General features: G+C 41.3%; 1 protein-coding gene across 2 annotated transcripts in view; it reads left to right on the top strand.

The window, feature by feature from the left end:
* The window catches only part of GRM3 (glutamate metabotropic receptor 3), a gene marked incomplete at both ends in the record, with an annotated part of 56,279 nt that overhangs the window by 29,354 nt on the left and 13,804 nt on the right, over positions 1-13,121 (top strand). The window contains one exon of one of the 2 annotated variants that reach the window (XM_082012422.1): positions 8,800-9,866. In XM_082012422.1, the coding sequence (XP_081868548.1) occupies positions 8,800-9,866 (1,067 nt within the window). Of the gene's footprint in view, positions 1-8,773; positions 9,867-13,121 lie in introns of both variants that reach the window. The other variant, XM_082012421.1, reaches the window with a different exon arrangement.

The following is a 13,121-nucleotide window of genomic DNA, read 5'->3' as shown; positions in this document are numbered from 1 at the left end:
GACTGCCCACATATCTGGAAAAAAGAGAGAAGCTTTTCGCATAACATCTCTTTGCTGTATTTTGTCTCGCATCTGGATCAGAGCTTGTGTTTAGAAACTTTGTACTTTTAAAGAAGCGAACAAAAAGCTCTCAGCAATTACTCTGCAAATAGATAGTAATGAGGCCGTTTGCAAAGTGAAATTGTGTTTCCAGGAGGAAATAAAAACCTGATGTACTGAACTCCAAGCAGAGCTTTCCTTCAAAATAATTGAAGGTCAAATTGTTTGAGCAATTTTTCTGATGACTTAATGATGTGACCTTGTGCCTGAAAGCTTGTGCACTTCTTCCATCTATAGACTAGTCTAATAAAAAATATTGCCTTTCTTAATGGGCTTGAAATTTCTTGAGTCTTAGACCATCATATCTACAGTATTACTACTACTAAATAATAGTATTGCATTGTAAGTAATTAAATCTATGTCAGCCCACCTGATTTGGGAGTGTCTTCATATCAAGTCAATTAGGAAGTAACAGCCAGAGGGTCTATTTCATGGTTCATTTGGTTCTGATCTCTAAGGGCAAACTATCTAACTAAATTATTCAGAGCACTGTCTGGAAACACCTCTCTAATCCTCAAGTCCCCACAGAGGAGAGAATGTTTTAACCAACTTCCTCTAATATCTTAGTAACTGAATCTATTCATATTTCCTTCAGGGTGACAAAGAAGGACAAAAAAATATTATTAGGTATTGAAAATTTCCTTAGCCATCAGCTATTATATGCAATCTGAGGGTGGAATTAGCACATCATGAAATGGTGCCTCCAAAAAGAGAACGATTCCTGCCCTTCTGACATAACTGAATCCCTCACTTAGTCCAAAATGAATTTGAGCAAAATTAAAACACAGCTTCACCCTCTTTCAGCTGCACCCTGGATGTATTGAGAAGAGAGGGGTAAAGCATGGCACCAGCTCCCAGTGCTGAGGTTAAATGAAAATGTCCCTCACCCAGAAGTCCAAGCTGGACACCGGGAAATCATAACCCCAGGACTGCCAGAAAGTCCCAACCAAAATCTCAAGCTCTGAAAGCAATTTTAACGTTCAGCAACTGGCAGATAGCTCACCAGTGAATGCATTTTTTTTCCTCAGACCAGGACATTTTCAAGAGATACTGAAGTCCAGCTTAGAACTTAGAGTTCCATCTCCCAAGCTTTTGTGTTGTCACCCTAACAGAGGCCATAATTCTTCGTAATGGGATTGGGTTCCCCTTGCTTCTGTTTACAAAATAACTAGTTGGCCTGAGGGAGGAGTGAGGCAGTTCAAAGTCATGGTTTAATTTCCGTTGTAATTGCAAGTTGATTGCTAGTATAAATTACCTTGCATGCATTTTGGCCCTTTGCCAGCCATTTCCTAAAGTGGATAATCTTAAATTAAAAGAGTACTATCAATCGAAAAGTATTACTGTGTTGGAATCTCACAAATCATTCATATCAACTATCAAACTAGCAGACTTACTAAAAAAAGAAAAACACCTTGAATGCTTTTCCATGAATGCTTGTTTTATTTTAAAGTTGGATTAATGCAAATTTAGCCAAAGAACTTCAGGAAATTGTCTTAATTTCAGGGGATGTTTTGTATTTTTAAGGAGGAATATAATGAGGGTAAAAACATGTACATGTTTTCTACCTCCCATGTCTCAAATTCTGAATCCTTTCAGGAATCAGAAATCCCCTTTTTAATTCCTTAAATTTCCTTTAAAAATAAGAGTGATTTCATAATTTCCTTGATGAAGAGTTGTATCTTGGCATGTAGTTCATTCTCCCCGAGTCCTAAAGACCACACATATGCCCAAGGGCCACACAAGCAGGAGGACAACACACACCTGAAAATGTAAAACATTATGCTCAAGGCAAGTGTTTCATAGGGAAGGCAGATAGGGAGTTCTGCATTCAGCCAGGCTGAGGGGAATCACAAGCTGAATGAATTCTTCTAATCTTTCAGACCCTTCTTAGGTTTTTTTGCCAGCATCCACACTACTTTTCTCCTGGGCTGTTCTTTCCGATAGTCTCCACAGCAGCCTTGCAGGCAGCTTGCAAGAGACACCCTTCCGCAGGTACATTGCAGAGAGCTTGTGCAAGTTGCTGTCACTTGGTTCACCAGCTGTGAGCCTGTTTCAAATATCTGGGTGATATTCATCCCACCTAACTTCAAATACCTGTATTGTAGATGTACCTTAGCTAGTCATTCTCATTATGGTCAGCAGAAAATAGCAGGTACTGTTCAGCTGAGATAACTGTTCAGCTGAGACACCTACTCTTAAGTGACCCTAGAAATACCCATTCTCCTTTGCCGGACAGAAGCTTGGGATAAGTAACTCATATGCAGATATCTGTGTGATAGACCTTTGCATCTAGGTATGGGGAAATATTTCTGTCTCTAACAACTGCAAACTCCGTGAGTGTTTATGACATTTTAGAATTCCCTACAACAAGTGAGTTTCTACCCTGAGAGAGGAGCCACAGAGCTGCATGGAAAATCTGTAGACATAGATATGAAAATTACGTTTGTAGAAGACTAACTGTGGTGGTTGTAATCAGTCGCAGCCCTGTGCCTGTCTCACAAAATGACCTTACGCTGCTCCTGTTTCTACACATTTGCATGCATCAGAACTCTCCATCATACCTGCCTAAGTCATTTCCAAGTAAGACTGAGCCTAGGGATAAGGCATCCACAGGTTTGCGCATGTTCCTTGCATAAGAAGAAGAAGGAGCACTGCACATGACCCAAACGCATCTAGAAACGATTGTGCAGAGGTTATAAGTGACTACTTGTCTCTGTGAAAATTTATATTTTAAGCCTATTCATTATTTATTAATTGTGGAGAGGTACAATCTAGTGACACTTCGCTCTGAGCATTCCCTGTACTAACTTTTAAACTGCCAAATTTCAATGTCCCTTCTGCCAATCAGGTGTGAAACCAGCTGCGTTATGCTGAGAGAGAAACAAGAATGGGTGCATCCAGGTCTCCCTCTCTCAGTCTGAATGTTCAGCCAAGCAGAAATAAGTCAGTTTGACCTCAACAAACCACATCTATCCAAAAATAAAAGAAAATTAAGAGATACATGCATTTTCAGTGTCCTTTGTGATACTTTTCAAGATAAGGCATCATACATACAGATGAGCCTGTTGGACAAACACACCATATCCTGTCGTTATATTATTATCAAGGCTCTTCCTTGCAGTACTTTAATAAGGCATTGCCCAGGATATGTAACAGGAAGGAGTAGGGGGCATTAAAAAATACTATATTTTTCCATTACATAAAAAAATGCCTTGTTTTTCAGTCTTAAATCAGAAGTTCAGAGTTTTTGCAGCACCATCTAGTGAGACTAAAGAGGTTTTACTCAACCTTTCAGAAGCTCCAGCCTGTCCCTCTTTACATTTGCATTGCTTTTTAATCATTGATCTCCTTCTAGTCTATTGGCTGAAAGTCTTTGGGACCAACAAGCGGTTGAAGAAGGTGCCTTTGGTGCACACAATAGTCCTTTTTACATTTCTTTCTGAACTGTATGAAATACCACAGCTTTGCAAACTGCCGAGCTGAAAAACTGCAGAGCTTTCATCAAGCCTTGCTATTAATGAGTTGCCTCCGAGCAAGTGAGCTGTGCCTCTGATCTGTACTTTGTTTTGAAAAAACACACTCTGCAAGCAAAGAACAGATGCGTGTTTTACTGGATATGAAGGATGTTCTCAGATGTAGGCATACCTGTCATCATTCCTGCCAGGAAGTGTTACAGATGATATTTTCTATAAGACAACATCTATACACTCAGCTCTGGGCCAGACACATGCAAGACTCTGTACGCAAAATATCCTTCCTGGCCCAAAGATGTTGCTGGCAAACGAAACTCAGTCAGATTATAAGCCAGTTAAAATGATGTCCATCTTTTCCTAAGCTGCCCTGTCTCTTAAAAGTTTCCCTGTGCCTAATTAGGATTAAAACAGCTTTGTTTTCTTCATCTGCTCATCCCTGGTTAAAAAATCCTGGAGCACTTTCACCCAACTGAGCCAATGTGCAGAAACAGAAGCATTTAAAAAAATTATTTCCCATACCACCTCTTAAAATAATGTTTTTTACCAATAAGAAAATAAATCCCCCCTTCAGAACTAACTTTCTGAATTCTTTCGTGCCACCAAGAGCTGTACATCACTCACACTGAAAATAATAAAGATTTCCAAATGAAGACAACTCACCTGTTTCAAACAGCACATAAGCACTTACTGGCAAGTTACGTGATTGTTGGAAAAGATGATCCCACTGTAGGAAGATGGAAACAAAATTACATAATTCACTATATAAAAGCTATGACGTCATTTTATGTGCTTATCCATATCTGCTGCTAGAACAGTTGTAAAACTAGAGTCTTTCCTCTCTTGTCTGAAGCTGAAGGAGTTTGTCCTCCACTTAGACAACAGCATCCTCTCCTCCGACTTCTTCAGTGAGCTGATAGAGTTGGGCTGCCTGCACCGTGGCTCCACTCTGTGTACCTGAGTATTTCTCCTGTTCTCATAAACGGCACTGCTGTTACATCTTCATTCCTGAACTGCTGCAAGCTAGAACACACGACCATCGCTGATTTATCTTTAATTCATTCTAAATTATCTGTTCTTTTCCTTGGTAAATTCTTTTATAGAATTTCTCTTGGATAACTGCTTTGCATAAAGATAATTAATTTCAGGAAATGCAAGGGGAAGGGAAGATTCGAAGGCACTGATCAAAAGAGTCAAAGTTTCTACTGTCATTCAGATAGCCTCTTAGCTAACAACACTGGTAGACCCCGAGGGTCTTGTCTCTCACCTCCCAAGGGACAAATCCAAAACATATTATCTGCAAATCTGAATAAGACCTCCCAGAAATACTTGTTATAAAAATTGTAGGTTTACTCTCACAACTGAAATTTAACTATGAAAAAAATTCTCACAGTGACGTATGACATAGCCTGACATCTTCTCAGGGAAAGTCATCTATCAATATGCAAAAATTACACTTTTTACTCTAGAACATAAAGTTCTGTTTTCTTACGATATTACATTCTTGCCTATAAGCATCTTATAGTTATGATTATTATTCGAATCATAGAATCAGAATAGGTTGGGGTGGAAGGGACCTTTAAAGGCCATCTAGTCCAACCCCCTGCCATGAGCAGGGACATCTGCAACTAGAGCAGGTTGCTCAGAGCCCCGTCCAGCCTGACCTGGGATATTTCCAGGGATGGGGCATCTACCACCTCTCTGGGCAACCTGCGCCAGGGTTTCACCACCCTCACTGTGAAAAATCTCTTCCTTCTATCTAGTTGAAATCTGCCCTCTTTTAGTTTAAAACCATTACACCTCATCGTATCACTCCACTCCCTGATAAAGTGTGCCTCCCCATCTTTTCTGTAGGCTCCCTTTACGTCCTGGCCGGCTGCAAGAAGGTCTCCCCGGAGCTTCCTCTTCTCCAGGCTGAACCCCCCCAGCTCTCCCAGCCTGTCCTCCCAGCAGAGCTGTTCCAGCGCTCGGAGCATCGCTGGGGCCTCCTCTGGCCCCGCTCCAACAGGTCCATGTCTCTCCTGTGCTGAGGGCTCCAGAGCTGGATGCAGCACTGCAGGGGTGTCTCCCCAGAGCAGAGGGACAGAATCCCCTCCCTTGCCCTGCTGGCCACGCTGCTTTGGGTGCAGCCCAGGACACGGTTGGCCTTCTGGGCTGCGAGCGAACATTGCCGGCTTATGTCCAGCTTTTCATCCACCAGTCCCCCCAAGTCCTTCTCGGCAGGGCTGCTCTCCATCCCTTCATCCCCAGCCTGTACTGATACTGGGGTTTGCCTCGACCCAGGTGCAAGACCCTGCACTTGACCTCGTTGAACCTCATGAGGACATCTGGACATTGAGCCATTGACCACTACCATCTGGATGCACTACCTATTTGGTATACTCCCTGTTCCTCATCCACCCAACAGTCCACCCATCAAATCCATCTCTCCCCAATTTAGAGAGAAGGAAGTTGTGGGGGACCATGTCAAAGGCCTTTCAGAAGTCCAGATAGATGAAATTGGGAGCTCTTCCCTTGCCCACTGATGTGGTCACTCCATCATAGAAGGTCACTAGGTTGGTCAGGCAGGACTTTCCCTTGGTGAAGCCATGCTGGCTGTCTCAAATTAGATAATATTTTCTGAAAACATGAATTTTTTGAAATGGTTCTACAGGATCTAGAATATGTCAATAAATATCAGTTAAAATGCCTTAGTGATTTTATATGTCATCAGTGAGTATATTAATTGCTGCCACCCAGTGGGCTCATTTGTAGGCTTTGGTTTACCATACTATAATTTAACATATCATTGTTTGGTTAAATGATTTCATCCTCTCCATCTGAATGTGATTTATTTTCCTCTATCAGCAACCACTAAAAATTAATGTTTCAAGCTACAAGCTGTGGTTGACTTAAAACACATTTTCCTACAAAAACCTTTTCTTCATATTTGTGCTGTGGGAACAACCCCATGGAAGGCAACATATACATGAGCTTCAAGCTAACTATGCATGAGATTACCTGCTTTGCCTTCTGGACCTACCTGCAAAGCCCAAGGCGAATACTTTGCTCTACTTAAATGATAAATATTTTATCAGAACTGAGAAGTTGTTAAGCATCTTACACAGAGGGAGCTCTTTCCTGAAAAGTGCTGATATTTCTGACCTTCGCATATCTTGCACTAGGGTACTCGTGCACTTGTTATGCACTTGACAGAAGATAAGGCATGCAACCAGTCTGCAATTTGTCTTGCTTACCTGTGGCTCCACTGGAGCCAGTAGAAGTCGCAGGCTCTCAACACACCTCAGCAGCTGGCCTGTATAACACTGAATTGAATAAATGGGCTCTTAGAACTGGGCTGCCTTGTTAACAGCTCCTACAATCTCTATAAGTGTTATGACTAATGAAATAAGACACTGGCAATGACAACACATTATTGAAGAACTGTTAAGTAAGTGCTGCATTATGATTTCATTTTAATGCTGCTCCTGGATGAGAGAGATTGCATGCCTGTGCATGAGGAGGAGGAGGGAGAGAAGGGAAACTGCTTAATATTATTCTTGTTGACCTATATTTTGAATTTAGCTATCTGTTTAATTTAGAGCGTGTTATTTCCAGGAGGACTGGCCATTTTGGGGAATATTATGCTGCCCTGGATTTTTGTGCATTCAGAAGGCTTGTTGGGCCAGACAATGGTACCACTAGATGCCAACAGTGAAGAAAAAGAGAAAATGATCCTCTTATGCATTCCTGATTTACCCAGACCTAATCTGTAATCCTGCAAACCAAGGCTGTCCACCACTGTAGTTGACACAGGTGAGGTGGTAAACTGCAGAAGAGGGCAGATAAAAGGACAGGCAAAGTCTTGGCTCAAACCCAGAGGAGACTATAGCTGGGCGTAAATTATCTTCCAACCTTGCCCTAAGACAAGAAGAAATTTTGGAAAGAAATGTGCTCCAAGTTCAGCACCTGGGAAGGCGCAGGTTATGCATCAACCCTCCAATCAGGGCTTCTGTGCCAAAAAAACACTATCCCTTTTACTGACCTTAGTGGAAATATTGCAAAATCAGGTAATGCTCTGCAGGAATAAAGGTGAAAGAATTTGGCCTCAGTGCTTTATAGAAGCTAAATAAATCTATTGCAAGAAATCCAAAGTATCTGGAGTTGAAGTGGAGGAAGATATTACATCCTTATACAATATTGCTCATACTCGAGCACAGCATGGGCACAGATGCAGAGAAAAAGATTTATTCCAGCAATGACAGTGAAACCACTTCTGTAACCAAAGACACTGGGGAATGAAATCACCTTTATTGTTCATCAATGGCAAAAAAAACCCCTTTTGCTTCCTGCCTATAAAGCTATTCACTTTTGATGCTACAGCAAATGACCAATAAATCACATGGTAAATGAAATTTCCTCCTACATTTTAAATATTTCTTCATTCCCTGCATGAGCCTCAGCTGGAGGAAAAAAACAAAAACTCTCCAGAGCTTACCAGCTCGAAGTGTTACAATATTGATTTCACAGAAGGTCACAGATCCATTTTGTGTTATTTTCATCCATTCCCCAAACAAGATATAGGACCAAAGCAGCACATGCTGGGAACCTCAGACCAGACAAGAAATTTCAGAAACTGATAAAATTGAAGTAAAATAGAAGGGATTCAAAGCTTCCTACAATACAGGGGGAAGTGAAAGAGACATCGTAAGAAATTGTTGAGGACTTCATAGGTACTTCTCCATTACCCTCAAAATTAATCCTCTGTTCAAGTGCATTCCAGACAGTTGGCCTCAAAACTGATGTTTATTTATATGATCATTTAAATTTCCTTATATCATGACAGCAAATTTTCACCAAATAATCCTGTTTCAGTTAGAAGCAGACCTCTTCCAAGAGAAAATGTGAAAGGTAGCAATTGGGCATATTGGGGGAAATAATGGGAGAATTCATTTGTATATGGGGCAAAAAAAGTAAGGACACATAAGGTAATCTAATGAACTTTCCACATTCACAAATATTGCTCATGCAGTAAAGTGAAAGAGAGTTCTACTACCTGAATTCTTTTCTTTTTCCAAGTTCAAACAGGGCAAAAACTTTTCAAAAATTAGACAGGTACAGACCTCTTGACTTACCGGTTGGCACCTGAATTGGTTTCTATAAGCTATCAGGTATCTGTGCTTGCCAAAAGGATGAAAAAAGTCATTCGCTGGTTTGGTAATAAGATTCTCTATTTCTTGTTGTTTCACAGCACCATTCAACCCTTCCAATGCTGCAGACAGTATGGTCAAATTCGATGCCTATGGAGATGGGATAGGACGATACAACGTGTTCAATTTCCAATACACTGGAGGCAGATACTCCTATGTGAAGGTTGGTCACTGGGCAGAAACCTTGTCACTTGAGGTAGACTCTATCCACTGGTCCAGGAGCTCTGTCCCCGTCTCCCAGTGCAGTGACCCCTGTGCTCCTAACGAGATGAAGAATATGCAACCAGGAGATGTCTGCTGTTGGATTTGTATTCCCTGTGAAACCTATGAGTACCTGGCTGACGAATTTACCTGTGCAGACTGTGGGCCTGGAAAATGGCCCACGGCTGACCTGACTGGCTGTTATGACCTACCAGAAGACTACATCAAGTGGGAAGATGCTTGGGCAATAGGTCCTGTTACCATTGCATGCCTGGGCTTTATTTGTACTTTTATGGTCATTGCAGTGTTCATCAAGCACAACAATACCCCCCTGGTCAAAGCCTCTGGCCGTGAACTGTGCTACATATTGCTCTTTGGGGTCTTCCTGTCTTACAGCATGACTTTCTTCTTCATAGCCAAGCCTTCTCCAGCTATCTGCACCCTGCGTCGTTTGGGGCTAGGAAGTTCCTTCGCTGTCTGCTACTCCGCCCTTCTGACAAAAACAAACTGCATAGCCAGAATATTTGATGGTGTAAAGAACGGTGCTCAAAGGCCTAAGTTTATCAGCCCCAGCTCTCAGGTCTTCATCTGCCTGAGTCTCATTTTGGTACAGATTGTGGTGGTGTCTGTGTGGCTCATCTTGGAGGCTCCTGGCACCAGGCGGTACACTCTTCCTGAGAAGAGAGAGACTGTCATATTGAAATGCAATGTGAAAGACTCCAGTATGTTAATCTCCTTAACATATGATGTAATCCTCGTAGTCTTATGCACTGTATATGCCTTCAAAACAAGGAAGTGTCCAGAGAACTTCAACGAAGCCAAGTTTATCGGTTTCACAATGTACACAACGTGCATCATTTGGCTGGCCTTTCTCCCCATATTTTATGTGACATCCAGTGACTACAGAGTAAGTCTTTGGATATCTGTTTCCATAAATCATGTACATCACTTTAAAGGACCCTGTCATTATTCACTAAAAGCTTCTTTCACTTCTTCTGTCCTCTGGAACCCTTGCAAACAAGCTCTGTTTCAATGTTAATGTCTACCTAAGCATACTACCAAATTTTAGCTTATTTCTAAGAAAGATGGTCTCATTTCAAAGTGAGCATGTACAGTTAGCAGTGAAAAGGATTAGTACCATCAGCCTGATTGTGACAGAGGCAGAGTGTATGCATTAAATGTTCATACCAGTACATCAGTATGTGAAATCATAGTCCAAACAGAAAAACCTACTAGATCATGAGCTAGAATGAGTCATAATGAGTTATTTGGTGGAGGTGGGCCTTAAATTAAAACTGAACTAACTAGTCTCCTTCTGCACAAGAATCTGCCATTCAAACGTGTTGGTTTCTTCCAAATAAAAAAATACAGAAAGAATTTCAAAATTTCCTTTAAAACAAGTTTTTTTTTAAAAAAAAAATTTCCAAGAAATTTTATGCTTGAATATAGAACTTTTTATTCTTTCTCCACTTTGTACAGGATAAAACACATGCCTCAGCAGAAAATATTGGTCAGACTTCACCAACAAACTTAAAAAACATTATTTTTTTTAAATTGTCACATAGTGTAGCAAAGCTTCAAGTTCAATAAAACTGTATTTTTGGACAGAAGGAAACTGTCTCAGAAAAAGATTGAGATCTGCTCCACTGGAAATTTCACAGTTATTATGATGTGAGAAGTGACTGTTGGATTTGGCCCTTACAGCAGTTTGCAGTGAATTAATTCAACTTTCTGCCCAGAAGAAAAGTAGATTAGCTTAGGGTGGTATTGTTAACAGTAGCATGTACATGAAATAGCATGTAACACTGTGGAGCTAATAATGTCATTTAACATACTTTTGGTGTGACTTCTCTGGAATGATATATTTAGTACTATTTTTCTCAGCTTAGGAAAGGTACTGAAAACCTCGAGAAAACAAGGATAGATAACAAACAACGTTGTAAGACACGCAGAGTGACAGTAAAAGAGCTAAATATATTTAGTCTAGACAAGAGTAAACCCAGGGAGACGTGATCACAGACTATAAATAATTTCAAGGCAACAAAAAGAGAGAAAGGAATTATTCAGTCTCAGGAGAAGTTAGAATGGTGAGTAATGGATTGAAGCTAATGAAGGAAAAGTTTAAGGAAGGCACTAGGGAACAACTCCAGACACCCAAAGTAATCGGGAAAACAGACACAGAAGGAGGCTAATATCAGTGCAGACAGTCACATGAGTGGGTAGCAGAGACACTAATGGTCAAGAGGAGCATGACTTGATTGTTCAAGCACCATTTTTCAGCCTTATCTCCTCAGCGGGATTTTCAGAAGCAACCATAGACATTTAATTTAAATGCAAGGTTCCAAATAAGCCAGCTTGAGTCCTACCAAATTGACAGAAAATGCTTTTAACAACATTTTTGATACTTACATGACATGTCAGAGCTTTTTGAAAATACCATCTTAGACGACTACACTTCTGGGGTTCCTTTGAAAAGCCCATGTTTAATTTCCATGCAGTGCCACATGTTGACTCTGAAACAACCTGTGTCATCCTAATGTAGACCAATACTGCTGGCATCATCAATAAACAATCTTAGAAACATAATAGTAGCAATGAAAAAAAAAAATTGATTGGCTTGAGATTTTATCATTAGGCACAAACATCACTTAGGACTCAGTTTTCTGAAAAAAAAAAAGAGAGTTCCTAGAAATACAGCCAGAGATTTGGTGATGGCCCCACTGTAGTCAAAAAAAACAAACCCAAAAAAAAGTAGTTCAACATGCCTACCAATACTGAAACAGAAATGTCCCTATATGAACTCTATATGAGAGGTGCCATAGAGCATGTTAGATACATTGGGATGGCATATTATTGCATGTCTTAGGGTTAAGGCCTCCTCTGCTGTAAGGGTTTATGGTATAGCTATGCCTCCAGTGCATAGATGCTTTTTTTTTTTTTGTTCTATTAAGCTTGCTTATATTGGAACAACTGTTCTATTCTCCTTGCATTGAAAAAAAATTTAACAGCAAAAGGAATTCTGGGAGAAGGGTTTACAGTAGAGCTCTTGGTGATTCAATCATGATGTCAGCTGTGGAATTTTTCCACACACAACATGCCTTCACGTAATCACCAAGGTGGAAGGCACCTCTGGGGATTGTCTTGTCCAACATCTCCTGCTCAAAGCAAGGTCACCTCAGGGTGTGCCCCGTCAGTTTTTTAATATCTCCAAAGACAGAGACTCCACAACCTCGTTGGGCAACCCGTACCAGTATTTGACCATCTTCATAGTTTTCTTATGTTTAAACAAAATGTCCTGTATTTTGGTTTGTGCCCATGGCCTTTTGTCCTGCCACTGGGCACCACTAGGAAGAATCTGGCTCCTTTTTCTTTTCTCCCTCCATGAGGAACTTACATGCACTGATAAGATCCTGCTAAGCCTTCTCTTCTCCAGGCTGAACAGTCCCAGCTCTCTCAGCTTCTCCTCATGTGACAAATGTTTCAGTCCCTTAATCATCTCCATGGCCCTTTGCTGCACTTCCTCCATGTCTCTCTTGTAGTGGTGGGCCCAGAGCTGGGCACAGCACCCCACATGTGTCTCATCAGTGCTGAGCAGAAGGGAAAGAACACTGCCCTTGACCTGCTGGCAGCGATTGCATAATGCAGCCCAAGGGTTTGGACCTTTCAAAGGTCAAAAAATTGACCTTTTTTGCTGCAAAGGGCACATTGCTGGCTCATGATGTACTTCTTGGTCCCACCAGTACCTTCAGGATCTTCTCTGCAAAGCTGCTTTCCAGCTAGGCGGCCCCCAGCATGTACTGGTGTGTGGGGCTGTTTCTACCAAGGTGCAGGACTCTGCTTTTCCCTTTGTTGAACTTCATGAGGTTCCTGCCATCCCATTTCTCCAGCTTGTCAAGGTACCTCTGGATGGCAGCACAACTATCTAGTATATCAACAACTCCTCCCAGTTCTGTATTATCTTCAAACTTCTTGAGAGTTCACTCTGTCCCAGCTTCCAGGTCAGTAATGAAGGTGTTAAGCTGCATTGGTCCTAATATCAACCCCTGGAACATCCCGTGACTGACCTCTGGCTGGACTTTGTGTCACTGACCTCAATCCTTTGAGCCCAGCAGTTCAGTCAATTTTCAGTCCACTTCACTGTCCACTTATTTAGCCTGTACTT

The sequence above is a fragment of the Phaethon aethereus genome, assembly GCF_964289735.1.
Source record: "Phaethon aethereus genome assembly, chromosome: 1".
Lineage (NCBI taxonomy): Eukaryota > Metazoa > Chordata > Aves > Phaethontiformes > Phaethontidae > Phaethon > Phaethon aethereus.
The sequence above is the reverse complement of the archived record's forward strand: the minus strand, read 5'-3'. Positions and strand labels throughout refer to the sequence as shown.